Source organism: Budorcas taxicolor, chromosome 17, assembly GCF_023091745.1.
Source record: "Budorcas taxicolor isolate Tak-1 chromosome 17, Takin1.1, whole genome shotgun sequence".
NCBI classification, from domain to species: Eukaryota; Metazoa; Chordata; class Mammalia; order Artiodactyla; family Bovidae; genus Budorcas; species Budorcas taxicolor.
Window position 1 is genome coordinate 72,385,348 of NC_068926.1, and position 25,761 is coordinate 72,411,108.

Consider the following 25,761-nt stretch of genomic DNA (forward strand, 5'->3'; position numbering starts at 1 on the left):
CCGCGCCCGCCCGGGGACGCGACGCGCGCAGCTTGATGACGACATTTCGGCGCCTAGTCGCCGAATGGCGGCCTCCGTCCCTGAAGCTGCGGGTTCCTCGGGTGAGTGGTGGGAGTCGCGCGCGGTCGGGACCAGCGTCCCGGCAGCCGCCTCAAACCTCCACAGAAGTCGGCTCCGTTCCCAGGCGAGCCCGGGGCATCGGACCAGGGCGTCGAGCGCCGCGCCCTCCCGCCGCCTTCCCGCGCGCCTCACGGGCCTCGCCCAGGCGGGCGCCCGGTTAACGTTCCTGCGCCCGGTGGGGGACCGACAGCCTGGGGCTCCCCGGCGAACGCTGTGGGGGGCGGGGGTGGGTCTCGGCCCGACGCCCTTCCCCGCCCCGGGTGTGCTGGCCGTGCGGAGCCTCGGCTTCCGAGGGTCGCCGGGAGGTGGCGAGCCGCAGACGGCAGGGCGTCTTGCTCGCTGCGCGGCCGGAGGAAGGCCCCGACGAGATGGGCGCCGCCGAGGCTGCGGCTCCAGGAGGGACCTCGAAGCCGGGTCGGAAGGCGCTCCTGACGGCAGCGGGTGTGGAGGTGGCGGGGTGAAGCGGAGGCTGGGTCCCAGAGCAGGCGGCGCGGCAGGAGAATCGGGACGCTGCCCTCTCCCCGAAATTCCGCGGTTGGGCGCCTCGGGCTCACTCAGCCGCTGCCGCTGCCCGCTTTCTCCAAGGAAGGAGCAGCTTTCACCTCATCGTCTCTGACGCTCTGCCCCGGGCCCGCAGTGCAGGGTTTATGCCGCTTTGATCTTTTCTGAATAGTGCACGCTGTTCTCTGGACCGCTTGGTTCAGGATTGAGCGTTTAAAGTCATCCTTAAAACTGAAGCCGATGTTTAGTTTAATTAGGAGTTGAGCAGACTCCGTGTTGCTGGACCGAAATTTGGCTACTCACAGCTCGATAGCGGATACTCCAAAGGCAAGTGTCAAGAGAAAAGAAAGGTTGTTTTAATCAGAAAGCTAGAGAAGGCAGACTGGTGTTCCAGAGCCGACTCTGAAGATTATGCTCCGCAGTGAGTTTTTAAAGGGATAAGGGGAAAGAATCTCAGAATCGTTTTGGCAGGACGTCAGGCTCTGCGTCACTTTCCATCTCGTGCAGGCTGGCGGTCTCCTCCTGGTCGTTTTTCAGCTGTTGTCTTGCCTGCTAATCTGCAGGATTGCCAGGAGGGAACCTGGGGGCAGAGAGCTGGTCATTCTTTTTCATTTTTACTCTTTTTTAGTCTAGGAAAAGAGTCAACAAGTTAGGCAGGGTTTTGTGGGCATTCAGTAGACCCTGAGTCAGGAGTTAGGTTGCATGCCACCAGATCACCTCATTTCTACAAGGTCTGAGCAGGGCAGAAATGGGCATACAGGAAAGGGCGAAGGGCCTGCTTACAGATCCCCCGGGCAGCACTCCGTTTCTGCGGGACTCGGGGCAAAAGCCTGTCTTCCGAAACTGCTTCTGTGGACCTAGGACAGTGTGTTCCTTGGGTGGGAGATGCAGGCGTGGGTCTGGAGCATCTTCTTGCTGACAGTTTGTGCCTGTTGACATATACGGGCAGAGCAAGCTACAGTTATTTCGATGCCCACAGAGACGTAGGTTATCATGAACAGCAGCGTCTGACCCGTTGTCTCGAGGCCGGTTCTCAGAACTGCTGCCTGTGGACGGAGCGCCTTTCGTCATGGCTGCAGTGCCGTCATCGCACAGCTGGCTCTTCCCTTCTGCTGGCAGTTGGAGCGTCTGTAAACAACTCAGGAGTGCGCATCAGACTGTCCCAACCATCAGCTGCTTGTGCCGGGTGTTCTGTGACACAGGGGTGCCGGGCAGACTTCAGCTTTCCTACAGACAGGGCTGGGGGCCATGTGCCAGGGGCGGGGTCCAGCACGCTTGGTCTCGGGGAGGTGTTTGTAATGCCCAGTGGCAGAGATGCCCGCCCGGCTTCTCCATGCACGTAGAGGTCTGCCCGCCAGCTGCCCCCTCAGCATTGTTGCTCGGCCGTGGGCAGAGCTGTGCCCGGAGTGCCGTCGAGGGCGCGGAGCCTCCGGCTCTGCTGGGTCAGCGTGTTTCTGGGTTCTGCCCCGCAGGCACAGGGAGGGGGAGTCTGGAGAGCTGCCCCTGAGTTTCTAGTGGCGTCAGAGGCTCTGCTGGCGAAGCGTGCTCGTCCCCTCCCCGCTCCCTTCGCAGAGGGTGCAGGTAGGATAGAGCAGGTGCGCCCGCCCTTCTCTAGAGAGCCCTGAGGAGGCGTGTGGGTCTCCGTCCCGGCTGTGCCTCCATTTCCCTCAGCGTCCGCCTTGCCCCACAGGTCGCCGTGAGGATGTGCCTTCTGTCCTTGCTTGGCAGGCTTCGCAGCTTAAAACTGCACCTGCTGGCACCTCATGGCTGTGTTTGAGGACACAGCCCAGCTGGCTCAGCGGAGGGCGTCTCAAGACTGACCTCAAGGTGCTGGCCGGCTCTGCTCTCATCTGGAGGCGCAGGAAGAACCTGCTTCCAGGGTTACGCAGGTTGCCGGCGGGTCCGGCTCTTTGTAGGGTGGAACCAAGGTCCCCATTTTCTTGCTGCCTGGTAGCCAGGACTACTCTGAATCTTACAGCTCTCACACTTGAGACTTTAACCTGTCTGTAAAACCCCTTTCAAAGAGCATTTGAACAACCGGAGACGGGACTCTGGCAGGGCTGGCCTTAGAATCCTGCCTGCCTGGCCCGAGGAGTAAATGAGGAACGGATGCTGAGCCGCCAGAACCAGGCCTGGCACGTGGCCGGTGCCCTGCTTTACCACAGGCTCGCCCCACGGTCCTGGCTCTGGAGCTGGCCACTGGACTGGGCCTTGCTTGAGCTCTGTGAAGTGCTGCGATAACCTCGTCGTTGAGGTTCTGTCTCTGTCCCTGCAGTGGTCCCCTAAGACGGCCGCTCCGGACCCTGCGAGGCAGGCTGCCATGGCGTTCCCCCACCTGCAGCAGCCCAGCTTCCTGTTGGTAAGTGTCCGCTGCCCGCCGAGGGCCCACAGGACAGGGGTTCTGTAGCAGAGGGGCTGGAGAACTCAGCAGCGCCTGCTTTTTGGGGCGAGTCTGCCCTCTTCTGGTGTGTGCTGGTTTATGCAGCCACTGAGCCCCAGTTTTCGCATTTCCAAGAGGGGGTCGTAGAAATGTCTGTTCCCCGGTGTTCCTGGCTGGGGCGGGCAAGGGTGAAGAATGGACGCCTGCATCTTCACGTCTCGTAAATCCTTACATGAAGGCGAGGTGTTCTGATACGCTTACTGCTGTTGGTGACAGTCGGAAGTCCCCTGCTCTGCTGGGGTGCCAGGCCTCGGCTTTCCTGTGGATGTTGACCTGGGAGCAGGGTCTTCCTGGTGCTGCTCGAAAGCCAGCAGATCCAGCCCCAGCCTGCACAGCGGGGTCTCGCCGCTGACCAACATGCTGTGGACCCCACCCTTGTGTGGAGACGGCCGGGGCCTTGCGTTGCCCGGGTGAAGCCTGGCCTTTCCCGCTGACCGTCTTTTCTCCGGTCGGGATGGCGCGCGTCTTCTGTGTCCGACTCCTGCCTGTCACTTGGATTTCCGGGCTGACTCCCAGCAGGGTGCTCACCGTGTTCTGGTTGGATCCGTCTCCTAGGCCAGCCTGAAAGCTGACTCTATAAACAAGCCCTTTGCGCAGCGCTGCCAAGACTTGGTTAAAGTCATCGAGGACTTTCCAGCAAAGGTAAGGCTCCGCTGTCTGTGTTTTATGGGGACGTGTCCCACATGCTCCCAGAGGAGGGTCCGCAAGCCCCCCTCGCACCTCTGAGCGCTCCCTGCGGAGGCCTGACCCCAGGTGTAACTCAGGTCTGTGATGTGTAAGCACGAGGGCACGTAGGTTGGGGTTTCTCAGCTGCGGGCCCACAGGCGCCTTTGGCCGTGTCTGGAGGCGGTCATGGTTGTCCCATGGGCGGCGCTGCCAGTGCGGGGCAGATGGAAGCCTGGCGTCCCTCCCCGCGCCTGCCCGAGCCGCATCCAGCACAGAGGTGTGCCGTGCTGGCTAGAGCCAGACACGCAGCGGCCACATCGCCATGGCTGCCCCGGGCCGGGGAGCAGGCCCTGGGTACAGGGCCAGGGAGCAGGCCCTGGGTACAGGGCCAGGGAGCAGGCCCTGGGTACAGGCCCGGCGGGGAGGCGGGCGGGGCCGCCTGGAGGGTCTGCTCTGAGCGCCCGCCGCTGCAGGAGCTGCAGGGCGTCTTCCCGTGGCTGGTTGAGAGCATCTTCGGCAGCCTGGACGGCGTCCTGCCCGGGTGGGGCCTGCGCTGGCTGCAGGGCCGCGCGAGCCCCGTGGAGCACAGTGTGGCCGTGGAGTTCCTGGACCCTGGGTAGGTCGCCTTGCCCACGCGGGGCCAGAGTGCTCTGGGAGTCCCGTCTGGCTCGCCGTTCACTTGCCAGCTTCTGTCGTTTGCGTTCAGAGGCCCAATGATGAAACTGGTGTATAAGCTTCAGGCCGAAGACTATAAGTTTGATTTTCCTGTCTCCTACCTGCCCGTAAGTAAGCCGCGGTGGTGGAGGTGGGCTCGTGGTCACGGTGCCGGCAGCAGACGGGCCCGCAGGGTGGGACGGTGGCCAGAGCACCCTGGCGTGGTCTGGCCCAGGAGGCACCACACGTTGGAACTTTGCCAGTTACTGTTTTCCCAGAGGTGATCTGAACCTCGCGGTGGGAAGGCCCAGTGGCCTCCAGCTGAGTGCCAGGGCCTGTGCCTACAGGCTTTGTTTACTGAGTCTGCAGTTCTGTGGGCGAGTTAAAGGCGGGCTTGCTCACGGGGCTCAGAAGCACAACAGATGGGATCCATCGTGTGCCTGGCTGGGCCAAGATGCGCCCTGCTGCAGCGGGCCTGGTGGGGACGTGGGGGGAGCGCGCGACGGGCAGGGGACAGCGAGGTTCCCCAGGCAGGGTCAGGGCTGGGCTCCACCGCAGCCTCCCCAGGCCGCCCCTGTGTCTGCAGGGGCCTGTGAAGGCGTCCATCCAGGAGCGTGTGCTTCCCGACAGCCCCCTGTACCACAACAAGGTACAGCTGCCCCCCACCGGGGGCCTCGGCCTGTACCTGGCGCTCAGTATCCTTTGTCAGCCGTGGGAGGCGGGGTGGGGGGAGCCGGCACGGGCGGGGGGGTGCCGCCCTGCCGTTTGCCCCCTGACGCAGCCCACAGACCCCTTCGAGTACTACATGTTCTTTTTTGCTTGGAGCCTAATCGCTCAGAAGGTGAGGAGGGCTGAAGCCGCCTGGGGGCGGGGCGGGGGCGCCCAGGGCTCCTGTCCAGGCAGGCTGAGCTGGCCACCTTCCGTCCGCCCTGTGCCCGCAGCCTTTGCCCTTCAGGCTGCCCTCCCCGAGCGAGGGTGACGGGCTGGGGCAGGTGGGCGCCCCGAGTGCTGGTCCAGGGGGCTTCCCGCAAGGGTGCCTTCCAGGCAGGGGCAGCTGCCGGGGGTGGAGTCCGCGGCCGCGATCATGGGGCTCTGCTTGCAGCCGCCCCCCGGGGCCCTCCACGTCCGCACCTCCGACTGCGCCTACTTCATCCTGGTGGATAGGTACCTGGCGTGGTTCCTGCCCACGGAAGGCAGCGTGCTGCCCCCACTCTCCAGCCCGGGGGGGCCCAGCCCCTCGCCGGCTCCCAGGTGAGGCTTCCGGCCCGTGCCCGAGGTGCCCCTTCCTCCTGGCGGTGCGTTGCCCTTGGGATGGTGGTGTTGCCCTGCGTGCCCAGTGCTCAGCCTTGTCCACGTTCTTGCGGCCTGAGGCTCCACGGCCCAGCCGCCCTGGCCCGGGCTTCTCTGAAGCGGCAGGTTCTTTGGCCTTGGGAATGGGCCCAGGCTGTGTTCCGCCTTTGGCTGCCCTCTCCCCATGGGGCACACGAGCCCAGGCCAGGCGGTGAGCAGCTGGCGAGGGACTCGGACCTGGGGACGGCCGATGGTCCTGGCTGTGAAGAACGGGGGGGCGCGCCTGTGGAGCCCCCCCGCACCCCCCCATCCGCTGGCACGTGCTGAGTCACCCCGCGCTCAAGCAGCAGGGGCCCCGAGGACAGGACAGGACGGGTGGGGAGTGTGGAGCGGGGGCTGGGGGGGCATTCACAGCCCCAGACAGGCTTCAGCTGGGCCGGATTTGGCTTGCTCCGTCTAAGGTGTAATTCCGGGCTTTACAAGTTGCTACGTGTACTTTCATAGGCCCTCGACCTGCCTGGTTTCCAAGTTTTATTCTGTGAATCTGTGTGTGTTTTCCTGAGCTATTTGAACAAGTTACAAGACACGTGGCTGTCACGCCTTAACTCTTGAGTGTTTTCTGAAAGCCGTGGTCTCCTCGGCCTTTCTGCAGAGCAGGGCCCTCCAGCCCGGCTCCACAGCCCCCTCGGGCTTCACCAGCCCCCTGCCTCCCGCTCGTGGCTGTCTCCCCGTTGTCCAGGGGGTCCCGACCCTGACAGGGTGTCCCCTGCGGTCAGACGCTGGCCGGGCTGAGGGATGACGCGGCCCTCCTCCGGGGAAGGTGAATAAGTGCCTGGGTCTCAAGTAACGGACCTGGGGGACCTCGTGGGTGGCGTCTGCGCCCCTTGCGGTCCTCGGCCGGGCCCGTTGTGGGTGGGCAGCGCCAGCTGACGCTCCTCCCGTCTTCCCGCCTCGCTCCTCGCTGCGGCCCTGAAGGCAGCCTCCTCCCCTGTATTCATGCACAGCAGCTCAGCTGGGCCTACCCCTGCCCCCGGGTGGCCCGTCCCCTGTCCCCAGATGTGCTTTCTGTCTGCCTGTCCCCAGGACGCCGGCCATGCCCTTCGCGTCCTACGGCTTGCACCACACCAGCCTCCTGAAGCGGCACGTCTCCCACCAGACGTCGGTGAACGCGGACCCCGCCTCCCACGAGATCTGGCGGTCAGAGACGCTGCTCCAGGTGAGCACAGCCGTCTGCAGGAGCCGGTCCGGTGCCGGGCGCCGCCCACCCCGCAGGCAGAGCCAGGAGGCTGCGCCTGGCGGGGAGCGTTGCCGCCGGGACGGCGTCTGCCCACTGTCGCCTGTGGCGCTGGCAGTTTTCCCTGCTCCGTCCGTGGAGCTTCAGCCTCCTCTCCTGGTGACACGGGGGCTCTCCGGCCTCCGTTCCCGTGGCTGGGCCCCCCGCCTCTGGCCCCCCGCGTGTCTCGGGCGCTGAGGCACGGGGCCTGCCCCTGGTCAGCAGGCCCGCCCCTCCCTGCAGGGCCCCTGTGTGGGTGTCACACAGCCCCACGCCTGTGCCCTGAGCCGGCCCCAGAGAGCCTGCGGGCGTCACCACAGCCGGCTTGTTCAGAACCTGGAGTGTGGCCGCAATGGGGTTCTGGGGTTTTTTGGAACATGGTGAAACAGGTAACATAGAGCGTAAGTCTGAAATGTTTTAAGGCAACAGTCACAGAGCGTTAGGGTGTTTACTGTGTCGTAACGAGTTTCCAGAACCTTCCACCCATGAGACCCAGCATCTGTCATCAGACAGCAGTCCCTCCGCGCGCCGCCAGCCCCGCACCCACGTCCCGCTTGGCTCCGTGATGGGCCCCCCGCCGGTGCCTCTTGGGCGTCAGCAGCGCCTCTGGCTCGCTGGCCTCGGTTCCCTTAGCAGGTGCCGCAGGCTCGTCTGCGTAGTGGCTGAGAGCGCCCCTCCCTCTGAAGCCAGCGCGGTCCTGCTGCACGCGTGCCGCGTGTCTGTCCCTCTGACGGACACGTGGGCTGCCCCCACTCTTGGCTGCTGTGGCTGTCCTGAGCCTGGCCCTTTGCGGGGCTGTTGAGGCCTGCCGCGCTGCTCTCCACGGAGGCGGGGCCGTCTGTCCTCGCCCCCGGCGGGGCACGCGGGCCCCACTTGCCGCGCGTCCTCGGGACACTCGGGCACTCTGGGTCCTGACTGCCGTGTCCTAGTGGTGGTGACCGGCCTGTCGGGCCTTTCTCGCCCTTGTTGGCCATGTGTGAGCCTGGGAGGGCTGTCTGCTCGAGGCCTTTGCCAGGTTTTGAGGTGGCGTTTTTGTTGTTATTGGCTTCCCCGCGGTTTCTGTATAAGCAGAGTGTTAACCTTCCTGAGACACGGCTGGCCAGCCTTTTCCCCGTTCTGTGAACTGCTGTTTTAGTCTGCGTGTCGTATCTTTTGATGCACAGAAGATAGGTTTTAATTAGTGCTTACTGAAGTTTCCTTCACTGGCCGTGCTGGGCCCTCGTTGCTGGCCGCGGGGCCGCTGCCCGGCTGTGGGGGCCGCGGGGGAGCCGGCTCTCGGCGCGCGGGCTCGGCACGTGTGGCTCAGGTGCCCCACAGTACGTGGGATCCTCCCGGACCAGGGACTGGGCCTGTGTCCCTCGCGCTGGCAGGCGGATTCTTAACCGCGGGGCCCCAAGGAAGTCCCAGGAGAGCTTTCAGTGTCCGTGCAGCCCAGTTCCCACCTCTGCTGCCTGAGCTGCTGGAGTCACACGTAGGAAGTCAGCGTCGAGCCCAGCGCTGTGGGACGTGGAGCGCTGCGGTTCCGCCCCATTTCGGGTCTTTGATCCACTGTGCGTTGTTTCTCGTTTACGGGTTGAGTGAGGGTCTGACTGCGCCGTGTGCAGTGGGGTCCTGCTCTCCCGGCAGCCTTGGTGGAAAGCTTGTTCGTTCCCTTGCCGAGTGGTCTGGAGCCCTCGCCGGGCGCCTGCTGACCCGCCCGTGCTCTCTTGCAGGTGCTTGTGGAGATGTGGCTCCATCATTACTCTCTGGAGATGTACCAGAAGATGCAGGCCCCTCACGCCAAGGTCTCTGCTGCTGCTCCTGCTCGTGCTGCGCTCCGGTTTCGGGCGGGCTGTGGGCTCGCCTCCCCAGGCGCTGGGCGGCAGGCGGCTTGTGCGGAGTGCCGGGCTTGCATCCCGCTCTCCCGGGACAGCCCCCTCCCTTGCCGGGCCGCCTGTGTGTGCGGAGGCCTGCGGCCCCCAGGCGGGTCAGGGACGGGGGGGGGCTCTGCTGCGGCAGGCGGGCCTCAGGGCGCTCCACAGGCCCTGCCCTTGCTGCAGGCCACAGTCCTCGGCCCCCCAGCCCTGCGGCCTCTGCCGTCCCCGGGGGTTTGCTCTACAGGGTGCCCCAGGAGCAGGAGGGCCGAGTGGGTCAGGCTCCACCCTGGGCCTCCCATCCACCGCCCGCCCCGCCTGCTTCTGCCGGGTGCTGCGCACCTGGCCCAGGAGCCCGGGAGCCTCCCACATCAGTCTTCAGCCGTGGCTCCAGGCCGCCTGTCAGCTGGGGGCCTAGCCCTCCACCCGGGCACTGGGGCTGGGGGCAGTGGGAAGGCCCGGCCAGTTGCCCAGAAACTTTCTGCCCTTTGCCATCTGTTGGGGCAGGAAAATAACACGGGAGGAGGCAGGCTGTGTGGAAAGCCAGCCGCAGAGGCCCTGGGGTCGCTGTTCTGGAGCTCCTGCAGGCTGTGGGCCCGCGGGGTCCCCAGGCTCCCCAGCTCCTTGCTGAGAGCGCAGCCGGGTCGTCTCCCGGCGTCTGGCATGTCCGCTGGGTGAAGCATGGGACCCAAGGGGCAGGCCCCCGCGGGCAGGCCGTGTGCCGGGCGGCTCTGGCTGCCGCGGGGGCTAGGCAAGGGTCCGGGGCAGTGGGCCAGCCTCACTGCCCCTCGCTCGGATCCAGATCTCTGGGTGTGTGTGGCCACGGCCGCAGGACTGATGGGAGGCTGTGTGTCTGCGGGCCTGGCGAGTTCGGGGCTGGTCTCCAGGTGGGAGTCCAGGATGGGCCTGGTGGGCGGTGTGCTGCCTGGAGCCCCTCTGGGAACCAGCCCGTGCAGACAGCTTCCAGGCTGGGGCTCCCATCGGTGTCACGACACCTGGGAATTGACCGGGAGTTGACCCCGTTCTGTGCTGATGAGCCTCTTTGGAACAGCCCAGGAAGTCCCGTAAACTGCTGACTCTTCTCTTCTGGGCGGAGGGGCCCCTGTCTACAACTGGCTTCTCACCTTCACGTTTTGGGCCTGGCCCTGTGGGCCCTGGTGACAGCGGCGTGTCCAGGCCACAGACATACAAGCTGCCGCGGCGCGGGGGGTGGGTGGACCGCGGAGCCCCAGGGACCCTGGGGCCTGCCTCTGCCGCCGGGGCCGAGTGGGGCCTGGTGCCCGGCCCGGGGCCGCGGGGCCTGGTGCGTGGTGCAGGCTCTCCCTGACGTGCTCTTGCTGTTGTCTGTTGTGGCTACGGGGCTCCTTCTCACTGTCTGTCTCTCTCTCTCCCTCCCCGCCGCCGGCTTCTCCGTGCCCAGCTGGAGGTCCTGCACTACCGGCTCAGCATCTGCAGCGCCCTCCACAGCCCCGCCCACCCCAGCCTCCAGGCTCTCCACGCCCACCAAGTACTGGCCGCGCGCGTTCTGCCCGCCCGCCCCCCCCCCCACCCCCCCAGCCCCCCACCCGCCCCCCCCCACCCTGTGGTGACGCAGAGGCCCCTTCCCAGCAGAGCCAGGCCCTCCCGCTGGGATTTGGGGTGCAGCCAGGTGGCCGAGAGTGACACCCAGGACCCGCTGGCTGTGCTGCGGTCACCGGCGCTGCCTGGCCAAAGCTCCAGGCCACCCCAGGTGTCCAGCCCGCAGGGGTCGTGGTGCTGCGTGCTCGGCCCCGGTTTGTGGGGAAAGCCGTGCGGCCTTTGGAGCACAGGCCTGGTGCCGGGGCTGACCGAGGACAGGACGCCTCTGGGCTCGTGGGTGGCGACTGTGGAGGCTGCGGTCTGCTCAGGCAGGAGTGCCAGGGACGGAGTGCAGGCAGCGGGATGGGAGTGTGAGGCCAGTGGGCTCCCGAGGTTCGCTGCTCCCCGATGTGATCTCCAGGGAGTTTGGGCCTCGCTCACGGTCAGGGAGCATTGCCCTTGGTGGGGCCTTGCAGCCCTGAACTTAAATTTGAGCACGGATGAGACGTCATGCTCGATTCCCGCCTGGCTGCCGCACAGAGGAGGGAGAGAAGGTTCCAGAAGGGCCGCCATGGACAGGGGAGGGCCTTCCTAGGTAGCAGCCGGGTCATCTGCAACAGGAGGCCGGCCCATGGGTGTCTTGAAAGCAGAGGGCGTGGGCAACAGCCACAGGCTCCCGTGGGCACTGCCTCAGGCCAGGAGGCACTGAAGAAGGCGGTTTGCCTGACGCGGCAGTGAGGAGGCAACCCGCGGGCTGTGGTGCGGGTGCCGGCCGAGGGCGGGAGCGGGCCCAGAAATGCTGGGGGTCGAGATGCGTGGGGGGGCAGGCCCGGGGGGCCCTGTTCTTTTCAGTCCCGTTTCGGTATCCCTTTCCCTCCGGTGTGCTGCAGGCCTAGCACGTAGAGGCCCAGAGGCAGCCCAGGCAGAAGGGGTACCGCCCTGGGGGTCGCCAGGGCCTGCGTGGCCGAGTCTGTGCTGGGGCGGCCTGTGGGACCGTGCCCTGGGCCCGGCCTTCTGTGCCCTCTCGGCGCTGCTCATCCTGGGCAAGCCCCTGGCTGGGGGTGGGCAGGGGAGCAGCCCACAGTGGTCTCAGGCCCGCCCGCACTTGTGGACCGAAGCCCAGCTCACAGGCTGCGCTAGAGCTCCCAAGTGCAGGGAGCCCCCTGGGCGTCAGCGGCACACCCTGCTGGGTCAGCTGACGCCCTGCCCGGCCCCCAGGAGGCCTTCATGCCCACGGAGGAGCACGTGCTGGTCGTGCGGCTGCTGCTGAAGCACCTGCATGCCTTCTCCAACAGCCTGCGGCCTGAGCAGGCCTCTCCTTCCGCTCACTCCCACGCTGCCAGCCCCCTGGAGGAGTTCAAGAGGTGTGTGTGGGCGGGGGCGGTCCCTGGACCCCTCCTGGCAAGGAAGGGGCAGCAGGGAGACCCGTCTCGCTCCCCCCCATGGCAGCAGGGCAGAGCCAAGGCTGGCGCTCAGGCCAGCAGGGGCAGGCGGCGCGGCGGCGTGTGGGCCAGGCCCGGGTGCTGTGCCCCTGGGGTGTCCTCTGAGGAGGGGGCTGCACACAGGAGGCCTTGCTGCGGGCCCGCCAGGCAGCCTGGGCTCTGGGTGACACCCCCGTGCCCGCAGGGCCGCCGTCCCGAGGCTCGTCCAGCAGAAGCTGTACCTGTTCCTGCAGCACTGCTTTGGCCACTGGCCCCTGGACGCATCCTTCAGAGCCGTGAGTGCCGCCGCGCCGCCTGCGCCCCGCGCGTGCCGAGGGAGGGCGCGCTCCGCCAGCCCTGACCTGAACCCACCCGCCCGCGGGGGTGGGCCCCCGGCCTCACCTCTGCGGGGAGGGCCCCCTCCCCCAGCGCCAGGCCCCCGTCCCCCCTCCCTCCCCCCCCTCCCCCAGTGCCAGCCCCTCTGTCTCGCCAGGTGCTGGAGATGTGGCTGAGCTACCTGCAGCCCTGGAGATATGCGCCCGAGAGGCAGGCCCCGGGCAGCGGCTGCCAGGCCCGCGGCGTGTCGGAGAGATGGTGAGCCCGCCCCGGGTGCTCTGGGGGCGGTCCCCGTCATCCCCCGCCACACGCACTGAGGCAGAGCCCCTCAGCCCTGCCCCACGCCTGCGCCCAGAGAAGGGCCTCTTCATGAGGACCCCGCCTTCAGCCCTCTGCACTACCCCCTGCCATCACCCCGCTCGAGGCGCGAGAGACAGAGCCCGGAGGAGTCCTGACTCACCCCACCACAGGGCGCCCTTCGTGCAGGAGAACCTGCTTGTCTACACCAAGCTCTTCCTGGGCTTCCTGAACCGCGCGCTGCGCACAGACCTCGTCAGCCCCAAGAACGCGCTCATGGTGTTCCGCGTGGCCAAGGTCTTCGCGCAGCCCAACCTGGCCGAGATGATCCAACGGGGTGAGGCCCCACCCAGAGGGCACCGGGAGCGCTGGGCCGCGCCCACTGCTGGCGGCCCTGGGGACCCCGGGGATCCGCCCGCGCCTGGGGCCACAGCCAGGCTGGCGTCCTGCCTTCCAGGTGAGCAGCTGTTCTTGGAGCCCGAGCTCGGCGTCCCGCAGCGGCAGCACCGGCTCTTCGCAGCGCCCTCCTTCACCGGCAGCTTCCTTTCGTCGTGGCCGCCGGCCGTCACCGACGCCTCCTTCAAGGTGAAGAGCCACGTGTACAGCCTGGAGGGCCAGGACTGCAAGTACACGCCGATGTTCGGACCCGAGGTGCGGGCACTGGTGAGTGGTCCGCGGCCACGCCGCTCCCCGTCTGGCTGGGGGCGCCTAGTTTATGCGGGTGACAGCCTCAGCGTCTGTTGGAAGGTGCGCCTCAGCCGGAAACACCGTGCGGGCGCCAGGAGGCAGCTGAACACGCTGACCCCCGCCCGCCCGCCCGCAGGTCCTGCGTCTGGCGCAGCTCATCACACAGGCCAAGCAGACGGCCAAGTCCCTCTCAGACCAGAGCGGGGAGGGCGCGGCCGGCCGCCCCTTCCTGTCCTGGCTGGGCTTCTATCCCGCGGACAGCAACGGCTCCTACGCGGGCAACGACCTGGACGAGATGGGGCAGGACAGCGTCCGCAAGACGGACGAGTACCTGGAGAAGGCGCTGGAGTACCTGTGCCAAGCCTTCCGGGTACACCGGCCGCCCGCCCCCGCCCTCGGGGCGATGAGTCTGGGTGGGGATGGCTCCCCGGGCCTTGAACGAGACCCTCTGTCCGTCCCGCCCCGCAGCTTAGCGAGGCCCAGCTCGCCCAGCTGACGCTTGCCCTGGGGACGACGCAGGACGAGAACGGGAAGAAGCAGCTCCCGGACTGCATCGTGGGCGAGGACGGGCTCATCCTCACGCCCCTGGGCCGCTACCAGGTGCTGGGGGGCGGGGCGGGGCGGGGCGGGGCTGCTACCAGGAGTGGGCGGGTACCACGGGCGGGGTCGCTACCGGGTAGGGGCGGGGCGGGGGCGGGTCCTAGGGGCGGGGTGGCCCGGCGCTCAGCGCCCTGCGTCCCCAGATCGTCAGCGGGCTGCGGCGCTTCGACGTCGAGTACCAGGGTGACTGGGAGCTGCAGCCCATCCGGAGCTACGAGATCGCCAGCCTGGTCCGCGCGCTCTTCCAGCTGTCGTCCGCCATCAACCGCAGGGTGAGTGGGGAGGGCCCCGCCAGCCCCCAGCCGCAGGGTGAGTGGGGAGGGCCCCGCCAGCCCGCCCCTCGCCCACTGAGCCTGCGTCCGCTCCAGTTCGCAGGCCAGATGGCGGCGCTGTGCTCGCGGGCTGACTTCCTGGGCAGCTTTTGCCGCTACCATCTCTTGGAGCCGGGGCTGTCAGGCCGGCGCCTGCTGAGCCCGGTGGGGCGGGGCCACGCTGCCAGCCGCACGCGGGGCCCGCGGCTCAGCCTGCGCTTCCTGGGCAGCTACCGGACGCTGCTGTCGCTGCTGCTGGCCTTCTCGGTGGCCTCACTGTTCTGCGTGGGGCCTCTGCTCTGCGCCCTGCTCCTCGTGCTGGGCTACATCCTGTACGCCGTGGCGATGACGCTGCTGACCGAGCGTGGCAAGCTGCACCAGCTCTGAGAGCGGCTGCCCGCCGCCCCCGGGCCGCCCCGCGCCCCGCGCCCCACGCCCGTCACCTCCGCGCGTCTTCAGCTGGTTTCCCGCCGCCTGGCAGGCAGAACGAGAGCCTGCTGGGCAGGGCCCGGGCCTCCCTGAGGGGGAGGGTGGAGCAGTGGGCTCCCTGCCTCAGCCGGAGGCCCCGCAGGGAGGTGCCTTTCTCTTCACTGTGTGAAGCTCAGGAGTCAGGCCTCCCCGGGGGGTCTGCAGTCTCTGCCCTCATGGCCCTGGAGGGGGGGACAGTGAGACCCCAGAACAGGAGACCAGCCTCTGGCTCCCAAGAAGAATCAGGCCCCAAATGGGAATCTTATCAGATGGGGGTTCTCTGGTCCATGATTTTAAGCTAGTTTTGCTGCCAAGTCCGGGCTGCACACCTGCATCTGAGGAGAGGCACGCAGACGGCCACCGGCCGGGGCTGCCCCATGTGCAGGCCTTGTCCCTGCAGACGGCGGGCTGCCCGCCCTGGGGCACAGCCAGAGGCGGTCAGAAGCACCATTTGTGTCCTCCTCAGAGCAGGTGCTTGGACAGGGTTTGGTGACCTTGAAACATTCCAAGTGCACGAGGCTGCACGTTCACAGACCCTCATGGCCTCCGTGCCCTTTGTCCCGCAGATGACACACCGGAGGCACTTGCCAACCCAGATTTTTAAAAGGCTTTGGTGTCTGTCTTTTTAAGTTTTCAAACTGTAAATGTTGGGCTTTGTGTTTTAATGTAAACTCAGAACAGTGGCTTTTGGGGCCTGTGACCAAAAGCCAAACTTATAACTGACCCTGGACCTGAATAAACCTGTTCTTGGTCTTGAATCCTGTGGTGCCGTCGGTCAGCTTCTGTGGGCACAGGGGGCTCCAGTTTCCACCGGTTCCCGTGGACACCAGCTCTGCGACCAACCTCTGAGATGATGTCTGGGGTCCCATGTCCACAGCACTGGCTCCTGACCACACCCCTGCAAGGGTGGGGATCCCCATCTCCGGGGCTCTGCTCGCCACCACGCCCCCCTTTGCCCACACACCATTAACTGTGGAGCAGCCACCCACTGTGGTACCCGCAGCTGTGCCAGGACCCGGGGGGTCTTCACGGAGCAGGATTCAGAAGTAAAAGCGGACGCTGAGGTTGAGGGGCTGGGTGCCACCGATGCTCAGGCCTGGAGCGTGGGGTGTGGAGGGCAGCCAGGGCCCACACAGTGCTTGGCAGCTTTGCCCAGGGGGCCCAGCGGATGGGGTGTTGGGGACCCCGCCGTCACACGGACCCTGAGGTGGTGTGGGGGCTCTGGCTACAGAGTGGAGACGGGACGGAAAGGAGCGGAGCCCAGGAGACAGGTCCCAGGGGAGAAAGGCTGCCGTCCCAGGCGGGGAGGTGTGGGAAGGTGGGCAGGGGCCCCGGTTCTGAAGAGGCCCAGGTGGGAACCGAATGCCGGGGTGAGTTTGCAGTTGAGCCCCTGACGCTGCCCGGCCCTGCTCCTGCTCCGCCACGGCCACCTCACCAGAGAGGAGTGGCTGCCGGGTGCCTGGAGCCGCAGCTTCCTGACAGGCGTCCTGAGTCGTTTTCCAGGGCAGCCGGCTACAGCCCCAGACCCGGGGGCACCGGCCCTCCACTTCCCCTTCAAAGGCCACTCACTTGGGCTTCCCTGGCGGCGCAGTGCTGAAGAACCCGCCTGCCGCTTCAGGAGTCACGGGTTCCATCCCTGATCTGGGAAGAGCCCACCTGCCGCGGAGCAGCTAAACCCGTGCGCCACGACTGCTGAGCCTGAGCTCCACAGCACGAGAAGCCTGCTCCCGACTACTGGAGAAGAGCCCACAGACACAGTGAAGACCAGCGCAGACGGAGAGATCGCTGGAAAGGACACTTAACTCTGCGGCCATGCTGCAGTGGGCCTGAGGCTCCCCTCCCTTGCATGGCACCCTGTAAATAACAGCCTTACTCGCTGCCAACGCCTGCCCAGGTGGCTTCCAGCCCGCGGGCACCGCAGCTGGTGCCACCAAGCTCCCGGAGCAACAACCTGAGCACGCGTCCTACTTCGTGGCTCTGAGCCGCTCGGGAGGACAGGCAGGTTTCTGTAGAAACAAGTGGAGCGAGCCGGTGGGGGAGGCCGCTCACAGGCGCCACGGATCTAGCTGATGGGCCCGGGGTTTCGCACCCGCACCTGAGCTGCAGAGGGGGGCAGGGGGCGGGCACAGCGAGGGGAGACCCCTGAGGAGGGGCTGCTGGCCTGGAGCCCGGGGGGGTGGGGGGGCAAGCTGGAGGTGGGGGTTTTGCACATCTCAGCCCCACCCAGAGCCTCAGGTGGTTTATGCCAGCTGCCCACCCCCTCAAGCCCCAACGCCCTGACTTCGACCTTTCAGCCACCCAAATGCTGCCCAAGTTAGCCACACCAGTCGCCTCTCAGAGCCCCCGGCCTCCCAGCCCCGCAGCCAATGCTGGACTCACTGTCCTTCCTGAACTGTTTCCCAGAAGCCTTCCTGTCTGTTTCAAGCTTCCGTGTCCTACAGAATGTTCCCAGGAAGCTCAGAGTCTGTGCGTCTGAAGCCTCCAAAGAGAGACCCACACTCAGGGCAGCCTGATCAGCAAGAGCCCCCTGCCCGGCCGGCCCCACCGCCACCCTCCTCTCCGGGAGCCCGGGGTGCTGCTCGGCCCGCCGGCAGGCCTCTGAGGGTCTGCACCCCCTCCCTCCCGCCCGGGGAGCCCCATGCCCCTGGCCCCAGTCCATCCTCCCCGCCTCTGCCTCCCGGGCTAGACTGAGGGCCCCCTCTGGACTAACCACTGTCCACAGATAAAAGCAAAGACGCACTTCTTGTCATCTGTGTGGTGCTGGGCACTTGGAGATGCTGAATAAATAAATAAATACTCATGACTGACCATCCGTCCAATGAGGACGTTTGCTCTCTGTGGACGAGTGTTGTACTTTTTTCTCTCCAGTGTTGAGCAAGTGAGCTGCCCAACAAGTACATTCGTTTGACAGATACCTTGCTATACCTGTTATATACATATCCAGGGACCAAAATGTGAGCTATCGGATACATTAGCCTGTCCATGACGAGGAAAGGGCCAGGACGGGGTCCTGTAATCTAATGTTGAACGAGTGAAGGGACCTGACCAAGGCTCAGATCCCAGACTGACGTAGAAGAACTCAGCTAAAGGCACCTCCCTGATGGCCCTTTAAGAATCCGCCTTATAACGCTGGGGACGTGGGTTCGATCCCTGGTCGGGGGACTCAGATTACACAAGCCGAACACTGCAGTCAACGCGGTTCCCGCATGACGCAAGTAACACCTGGTGCAGCCTAATTACTTATTTTTAAAGAAAAAGCTAAAACTAGGACCGTTAGAAGAAAACACAGGAGCAAATATTGAAAAGCGAGCTCACTGGTTTTTCAGGTATGACAACAAAAGGACAAGTGGCAAGAGACAACTTCAGGGGCCTGAACGTCTTCACCACACGCGTCTCCCCTCAGATCGCTGGCAGTATTGCCGGCCGTGCGCAGCGCGCTCCCTGTTCCAGGATCGGGAACTGCGGGGCCACTGGCCCTGACGAAGGGCAAAGCGAGATCAACAGAGGCCCTCTAGGCGCGCGTGACTGGGGAGGAGGGGACAGTAAGAAAGCGGCCTCCGTGTCACTGCCCTTAGAAAAGACAGTGGTCGTTTCCCGGTTGACTTATTCCCCACAAGAGTCGCCAGGATGATGAACAGAAGCCAAGTCTGTCTTCCTGGCCGGCCCCGAGCAAGCACGTTCCCTCCCTCTTAACCGAAGCTGGCCTCGCAGGGCTGCAGCGGGTGCAGCGGCAGGAGCCGCCTCCCGCGCTGCACAGCCCTGGCCCGCACGGTCGCCGGCACAGCCAGCTTGTCCTTGACTTTGCCCAGGAGGGTTAGGATGGCCCAGGAGAGCGGACGCAGGAAGAGCCCAGAGACCGCTGTGTAGCAAAAAAAAAAAAAAAACACCAAAGGGATGTGACGGTGGTCCAGAGCCAAGACTGTGCACTCCCAGTGACGCACCTGAGCCCCAGCACAGCCAGCCAGAGTTTACAGAACAACAAAGCAAGGAACTGACGGCTCCCTGAGCACCAAGACCCGCGGAGAAAACAGAAACCAAGTTGCAAAGCAGGATGTCTGCCACGACCCCGTTACAGGAAAACAGCTGAAAGTCATAGCAGACAAATAAGCCCAACCCACAGGCGTGTCAGTGGAAGTACGTAAGCACAGAGGCGGCTTGGGCGGCGTCCACACCTTGGGACAGGGGCGGGGTGGACTTGGGGGCGTCTGTGTCGTTTGAGTCGTTTCTACCCAGGAGAACGTACTTCTGTCTGGCTGATGGGCAGCTGCCTGCAAGCCTGACCGAGTGCCCTTGGCCCACCTGTACCCACTTTTCCCTGTGAGAGCCCAATAGGAGCGCTGGGAGCCCCTTAAGATAGGAGGCGTCTCCTCCCATTTTTTAACTCTCAGCCTTGTTCACACCGAGCCAGGTCAGCAATTCATCAATTGCACTTTAGACTGTCCCGCCCGCCCCCCGCCTGGCACTGACTCTTGTACAGGCCGCTGCTGCGGTTAGGCTGTGGCTCTCTGTACCCATCTGTCCCCAAAACAGGGCAGTGTGTTGCCCTGAGACCTCAGGGCTCTGATGGGTCTAAGAACAGTTGGTGATTTTCAGTGTGTTCAGCTCTTCATGAGGGCCAGAAAACCAGAATACATGTGTATATATTTCCCCCAACTGTTTTTAAACTTCTCCATGGTTTCAATCACCACAACTGTCTTTTTCTGCAGACTTTACACAGGTATTATACAGCATTTTTCTGTCGGGTTTCCCTGGTGGGTCAGTCAGTAAAGAATCTGCCTGCAATACAGCAGACCCAGGTTCGATCTCTGGGTGGGGAGGATCTCCTGGAGAGAGAAATGGCAACCCGCTCCAGTATTCTTGCCTGGAAAATCCCATGGACAGAGGAGCCTGGTGGGCTACAGCCACTGGGCCCCAAAGAGTCGGACACGACTGGCCAAGTAAGCCCCCATCGCTCTGCTGGAAACTCTTGTCTAGAGTTACTTGTGACCTGTTTCTGTCGGCGGAATCTGAATTCTTCCGCTTGACCCCACAGCGTCTGGGCTTCACTATTGCAGTTCTGACGTCACAGGTCGCTTGGCAGTGAGGCTCTGGGTTCTGACTTTGGTTCTCTGGGCGGCTGAGTTACCGGAAGAGGACCTGTGGAGGCTGGGCTTTACATTTTATAGGGGCAGATGAAGCTTGACTTTGTCCTTGCTCTTCGTGCAAATCTCTTATTTCTAAAGTACGGCCTTTATTCCCAAGCTGTGACTCATTGGGAGCTTAAATGAAAAACTTCTCTGTCTTCTCTGAAAGCATCTCTGTTAGTTTCCAAACGTGGTCTCCCCTGGAGTTGGCCATTTTGGCCTCTGGCTCTGTCCTGCTCTGGGACCTTCTGCATTTCAGGCCAGCCACACACTTGAAGGGAGTTCATAGCTCCGAACTTTCCAGCACCCCTCAGTTTTCACCCATCACCCTCTCCAGCCAGGAAGCCGGCGGCGTTCCGCTCCGGTCTCGCTGATCAGGAGCCCTCAGGAGAAAATGGCTCTTCAAGCACTGCCTTCTTGCAAATTCTGTTTGCTTTTTGTTCTCCTCTGGTGCCTGCAGACAGCTGTTTCGTGTTTTGTTCACACTTCATAAAGCACAGGGGTCTGCGATGACTGGAAGTGGAAATTCTACCTTTTGAGTTTTGAGACAAAATCGTGTCATCTAAAGTATCATCTGTAACCATGTCAGCTATTTAGAACACGAACTATTGAAACACAGCCAGTGAACATAACTAAACTAAGACCTGTAATGGAGGATGGGCCTCTGCGGTTTGTCAGAGGAATGTTGCTGTTCAGGCGCTCAGTTGTGTCCGACTTGTTGCGGCCCCACGGACTGCAGCACGCCAGGCCTCCCTGTCCATCACCAACTCCCAGAGCTCGCTCAAACTCATGTCTATCCAGTCGGTGATGCCATCCAACCATCTCATTCTCCGTGGCCCCCTTCTCCTCCTGCCTTCAATCTTTCCCAGCATCAGGGGCTTTGCCAATGAGCTGGCTCTTTGAATCAGGTGGCCAGAGTATTGCAGCTTCAGCTTCAGCACTTCCAGTGAAGATTCAAGGTTGATTTCCTTTAGGATTGACTGGTTGGATCTCCTTGAAGTCCAAGGGACCCTCAAGAATCTTTTTTAGCACCACTGTTCAAAAGCATCTATTCATTGGTGCTCAGCTTTCTTCATGGTCCAACTCTATATCCATACCTGACTACGGGAAAAACCATAGCTTTGACCCTATGCACCATTGTCAGCAGAATAATGTCTCTGCTGTTTCACGTGCTATCTAGCTTTGATTTTATCATAGCTTTGATTCCAGGAGCAGCAGTCCTTTAATTTCATGGCTGGAGTCACAGTCCGCAGTGATTTTGGAGCCCCAGAAAATAAAATCTGTCCCCGTTTCCACTTCTTCCTCATCTTGACGGGACTGGATGCCGTGATTCTAGCCTTTTGAATATTAAGCCAACTTTTTCAATCTCCTCTTTCACCTTCATCAAGAGGCTCTTTAGTTCCTCTTCACTTTCTGAAATGAGGGGCGGCCTGTGACCAAGCGAGCTGCCCCGCTGGGGCGGGGCCGGGACACCCGCACGAAGTCAAGGGTCGCCCCAGGCCCCGCCCCCAGCCCGCCCCGCCGAAGCCCCGCCCCCAGGCAGGGCCCGCCCCGCCGCGCGCGCGCCCAGCGGGCTCGCCCGTTCCCATGGCGACGCCGCGCCAGGTCGCGGCAGCCGGGCCACCGAGTGGGCGTGCGGCGGCGGCGGCGACATGAGCGCGGCGGGGGTGGCGGCGGGGCCGCGGCCGCGCAGCTCGGGCACCGCGGGCTCCCGGGGCGCGTCGCGCCCGCGCCCGCGCCCGCCGGCGGTCCCCCAGCCCCGGCAGCTCGGCGCGTCGCTCGGGCCCAACGAGGCTCAGAAGCGGGTGCTGGACTTGGAGAAGAGCCTGCAGTTCCTGCAGCGGCAGCACGCGGAGACGCTGGTCAAGCTCCACGAGGAGATCGAGCGCCTGAAGCGCGAGAACAAGGGTGAGGCGGGCGGCGGGCCGGGCCTCGGGAGGCGGCCTCGCGGGGCTCCGCCACCCGGGCCCCGAGCCCGCCACTCCGCCCGCAACGGAAACCCGGCCGCCCGCTTTGAAAACCTTTTGTCGAAGTGAAACACCGCCCCCCACCCCCCGCCCCGGGTCCGCGCAGGCAGGGCGATGGATTTTCCCAAGCCGAGCCCACCCAGATGGGTCCCTGGCCCCCTGGGTCATCCTGACTCGCTCTGTCCCCCGCCCGGAGCCTGGGCCCACCCGGCAGAGGGCGCCCCGCCGACGTCACGGATGCAGGGAGGGGCTCTGGCTCAGGCAGCAGCCAGGGGCACCCCGAGTCCACCCGAGGGTGCCGTGTCCGGGTCCACACGGCAGGGCTCCTCAGGGCCACAGCAGGGAGGCCTGGGCTGCGGGCAGCCAAGCCGTGTCTCTCAGAGTGGCCCCGAGCAGAGCCCATGCTTGCTTTCAGATCTCCACTACAAGCTCATCATGAACCAAAAGCCACAGAAGAAAGGTAAGGCTGAGGCCCACAGGTGCCTCGTGCAAAGTGACTGCCCTCAAGAGCAGCCCCCGGATTAGCCCAGAGAGACGGCTCCCAGCTGCAGCCTGGGCAACCGCACCAGAGCGCAGCAGGGGCCGTGGACAGAAGCGCCCTCGCGTCCCCACGGACCCCAGCCTCACTCTCCCGGAGGCTCGTCCTCGTGCACTGCGGCCCCAGACGTTTGGCCCGAAACACAGGCCGGCCCAGCACAGCCCCAGCTCCGGTCCCTGAGGCCTCGGCCGCCCCACTGTCTCCACGGCAACCGCCCACGGCCTCATCTGCCCCTGCCTGTCCCGCAGCCTTGCCCAGGGCTCCCCTCCCCTCCTCCTGCTGAGGCCAGGCCTCCACTGGGAGGCGGTCTGAGTGGTGAGCGGTGCCAGCCTCCAAGGCCCCCAGGGCGCTCTTCCTGGGAGGCATGCGGGGGGGGGGGTGGCAGGGACCCTTCTCTGGCGGGGCCCCACAGCCGCCAGGCGCTGATGTGGGCACACAGTGCTGGGGCCCCGAGGGGACCTGGGGAGAGGCCGTGCTCCCACTCAGGACCCCGGTTCCAGCCGCAGCCCCCTTCCACGGCTCCCTCCGGGACTGGCAGGGTCTGGGGCAGCCTTGCTCGTGTGTGGAGGGGCCACAGGAACGGGTGGGACGGGAGCGTGGCCCTGCCACCGTGCACTGACCCCCCGCACCCCACAGGCAGCACGTCGAGCTGCAGCCTTCAGTCCAACAAGTCCGTCTCGAACACAACAGTGTCGGGTGAGTGCGCCGGCGCCTCTGTGCTTGGGGTCGGGGTAGAGCAGGGCCCCTCGGGTGCTGCGGGCCTGATGCAGGCGTGGGGTGCTGAGCAGCACGCTGACCGCCCGCGGTGGTCCTCAGGGGGCGCCTCAGCCAGGCCCCATGGACTTGGGGGTCAAGGAGACGCTGAAGGGACCCAGGAGGGTCCCCAGGGGCCTGTGAGCTGAAGGCCCAGGAGGGAGCTGGGGCCAGGGGACAGGTCAGCGGGCTGGCTGGAGGGAAGACCATCGGTGTGGGGTGCAAGGCGGCAGAACGTGTGACCCAGGAGCCCCGGGGTCCTCCGCCTGCTCAGCTCAGCCCTCAAAGCAGGCAGGACGCAGGTGGGGGCCCCAACGCAGAGCCAAGTGAGAGCCTCGAGAGCTGCCCTGCCCGACGGTGCCTCTGACACTCCAGGCTTCGTGCAGGCTGGGCCCAGATCTTGCCTTCACTTTCATTTTGCCCAAAATGGGGTTCAGAGTCAGGGAATGGCTGCCGGCCAACCCCGCCCCCCTGGCCCTGAGCTCTGCCGAGGCCCACAGGACCACTCTGCAGGGCGTGTGGGGCTCTCTCCCTGCTTCAGCTGCTGGGGCAGCCAGCCTTCAGCACTGTGGCCCCTTCAGGACATTCAGACCCCCACGGGCTTTGCCCCACCCTGCCTCTGTGCCTCCCAGCACCCCGCCCAGAAGGAGGCTGCTCCCCTGTGCCCTTTACGAGGGACAGGTGGGGCCCCGCGGGCGCACGTGGCCCACTGACGCCTGGTGACAAGGCCCTGTCTGGGTTTGACCTGCAGCCGGCTCTCAGGGCAAGGCAAAGCCCCAGCCCGGGTCCTCTAAAAAGCCAGACTGGAAAGCTGAAGGCCCCCCGCAGCCAGACCTGGAGGAGACCTCGGTCGCCTCCCTGCTTCACGGCGGCATGGTGGACAAGGCCCTTGGGGTGCAGGGGCCTGTCAAGTAAGGCTCCCTGCGCCCGCGGGACGGTGTGCTCGGCAGGCTCGCAGCCTGGAACCCGCTCACGGCGTAGCCTTTTCAAACGGTCTCCAGCGGGAAGCAGGCTCCTGAAGGCTGGGCTGACCCACCTGGTGGGCACTGCCTTTTCCCCTCCCCGGGATCCAGCAGGCCCCCTGAACTGGCCTGAATCTGCAAGAGGGGCTGGCAGCAACCCCTAAAGGATGCTTTCAAACACAGAAGCAAAGCGTCCAGGCCTCCACAGTAGCTTGCTTTTCACCCAGAAAACCCCGAGTCTGGTTGGGGCTCCCCTAGGAACCGTGCTGGACTCTGGAGGGCACAGGGTCGGCACACCAGGGCAGGGCCTCCCTGGGACTCGCCTGCTGTCTGCTGGGCCAGCGGGCCCGCCCCTGCTTCTCTGCAGCCTGTGGGCACCCCGCGCTGGACCCCGGGCAGCTCGACCACACCCACCCCTCAGTGTGTGCTGCGAGGGGAGGAAGGGGTGGGCCTGCTGCCGGGCACAGAAGGGAGCCAGGCTGTGGAGACGCCCCCTCCGCACTCTGGAGCAAGTGCTGCCCTGAGAGCTGGTGAGACCGCCCACGGCAGGCTGCCCCGGCCCTGCCTCCGCCCCGGCAGCTCTCATGACTGTTTCAGGGACGAAGAAGCAGATAGCGCTAACGCAGTGCCCCCCTGGGCGGTGGGCAGCCAGCACAAGGGCATGCAGGTGCCAGGGGCACCCCCCTCGGCGGGCCTGCCCCTGCACCTGCGCAAGCCCGCCACGCTGCAGCAGTGTGAGGTCGTCATCCGGCAGCTGTGGAACGCCAACCTCCTGCAGGCACAGGAGGTGGGGAGGGGGGAGAAGGGGAGGGGGAGAAGGTGGGGAGAAGGGGGTGAAGGGGGAGGGGGGAGACAGGGAGGGGGAGGGGGGAGAAGGGGAGGGGGAGGGGGAGGGGGGAGACGGGGAGGGGGAGGGGGGAGATGGGGAGGGGGAGGGGGGAGACGGGGAAGGGGAGGGGGGAGAAGGGGAGGGGGACGGGCGCCCCAGGGCCCCACCGCCCCACCCAGGGCGCCTCTCCTCCCTACCTTCAGCTGCAGCACCTCAAGTCGCTCCTGGAAGGGAGCCAGAGGCCCAGGGCCGGCGCAGAGGAGGCTGGGCCCAGCTCGCCCAGGTAGGTGCGCCGGGAGGCTGCAGGGGCATGGTTGGGCCCACTCATCTGGGGCTCACGCCCAACTCCCTTCTCCAGAGACCAGGAGGCCCTGCACTTGGGGGCCACGCAGCTCCCCAAGGTCACCACCAAGGGCATCTCTAAGAAATGGTAAGTCCTGCCGGGATGGGAGGCGGACAGCCTCTGCACCCGGGGGCTGCGGGGTGGGGAGGGTGCCTGCAGTGACCTCCGTTGCCCCCAGCCTGATCCTGAGCCGGGCGCCCATGGCAGAGCATGCCATCCTGCCAGCACTGAAGCAGAGCCTCAAAACCAGTTTCGCAGAGCGGCAGCGGCGGCTGCAGGCGGTGCAAGGCCGGCGGCTGCACCGCTCGGTGCTCTGAGCGCCGGGCCCAGCCACCACCCTGCGGGACTGTGCCCCACGGACCCCCAGCGCGCGTAAGCCAAGCCAGCTTCCAATCGACCAGGCCCACGGCGGACACCGCACGTGGTCTCGGGGCTGGGAACTGTTTATTTTCTCCCTCAGTATTTTGCTATCCTGCGTTCTCACGCACGTGTTATGGAATAAACATGAGCCTGTTGAAGACTGGAAATAAAGCTCGTTTCTCCCAGTCGCGAGCCTCGTCCGTCACCCCGGCTCTGCACCTGGCGGCAGGTGGCTCTGCGCCTGGTGGCGGGCGGGGCCTGCCAGGAGTCACCCTGCCTGCCGGACCCGGCGGCTGCCCTGGAAGAAAAGAAGCGGAGGCACGGCCCGCACGCTCCTCCCCGAGCGCAGGGGGCTGCTTGCCAGGCACCCGCGCGACACCGTCCTGCGTCCACCAGCACACACAGCTGGTGA

The 25,761-nt window shown here is 65.1% G+C and overlaps 2 protein-coding genes across 6 annotated transcripts; both read left to right on the plus strand.

Moving 5' to 3' along the window:
* Window positions 1–35: 35 nt before the first annotated feature.
* On the plus strand, window positions 36–16,188 carry SMPD4 (sphingomyelin phosphodiesterase 4). Of its 5 annotated transcripts, none has more exons than XM_052654963.1 (20): window positions 36–101; window positions 2,897–2,980; window positions 3,617–3,703; window positions 4,201–4,343; window positions 4,434–4,509; window positions 4,968–5,076; window positions 5,170–5,222; window positions 5,484–5,632; window positions 6,755–6,887; window positions 8,657–8,728; window positions 10,218–10,304; window positions 11,573–11,718; window positions 11,981–12,071; window positions 12,269–12,369; window positions 12,582–12,745; window positions 12,866–13,071; window positions 13,232–13,465; window positions 13,564–13,695; window positions 13,839–13,967; window positions 16,066–16,188. In XM_052654963.1, the coding sequence occupies exons 1-20, from the start codon at window positions 36–38 to the stop codon at window positions 16,069–16,071; spliced, it is 2,268 nt and encodes a 755-aa protein (XP_052510923.1). In that variant the 3' UTR covers window positions 16,072–16,188. The 5 variants fall into 5 exon arrangements, with proteins under 5 accessions (XP_052510923.1, XP_052510919.1, XP_052510920.1 ...); XM_052654959.1 differs by lacking the exon at window positions 16,066–16,188 and adding an exon at window positions 14,237–15,224; XM_052654960.1 differs by lacking the exon at window positions 16,066–16,188 and adding an exon at window positions 14,237–15,224 and having other exon boundaries at window positions 12,866–13,059.
* Window positions 16,189–21,216: 5,028 nt separating this feature from the next.
* CCDC74B (coiled-coil domain containing 74B) lies at window positions 21,217–25,365 on the plus strand. The gene is made up of 8 exons (XM_052655004.1): window positions 21,217–21,505; window positions 21,980–22,024; window positions 22,739–22,798; window positions 23,607–23,766; window positions 24,415–24,604; window positions 24,850–24,929; window positions 25,005–25,076; window positions 25,168–25,365. Exons 1-8 carry the CDS (start codon window positions 21,250–21,252, stop codon window positions 25,304–25,306), a joined length of 1,002 nt encoding a protein of 333 aa, XP_052510964.1. The 5' UTR covers window positions 21,217–21,249; the 3' UTR covers window positions 25,307–25,365.
* The last annotated feature ends 396 nt before the right edge of the window (window positions 25,366–25,761 follow it).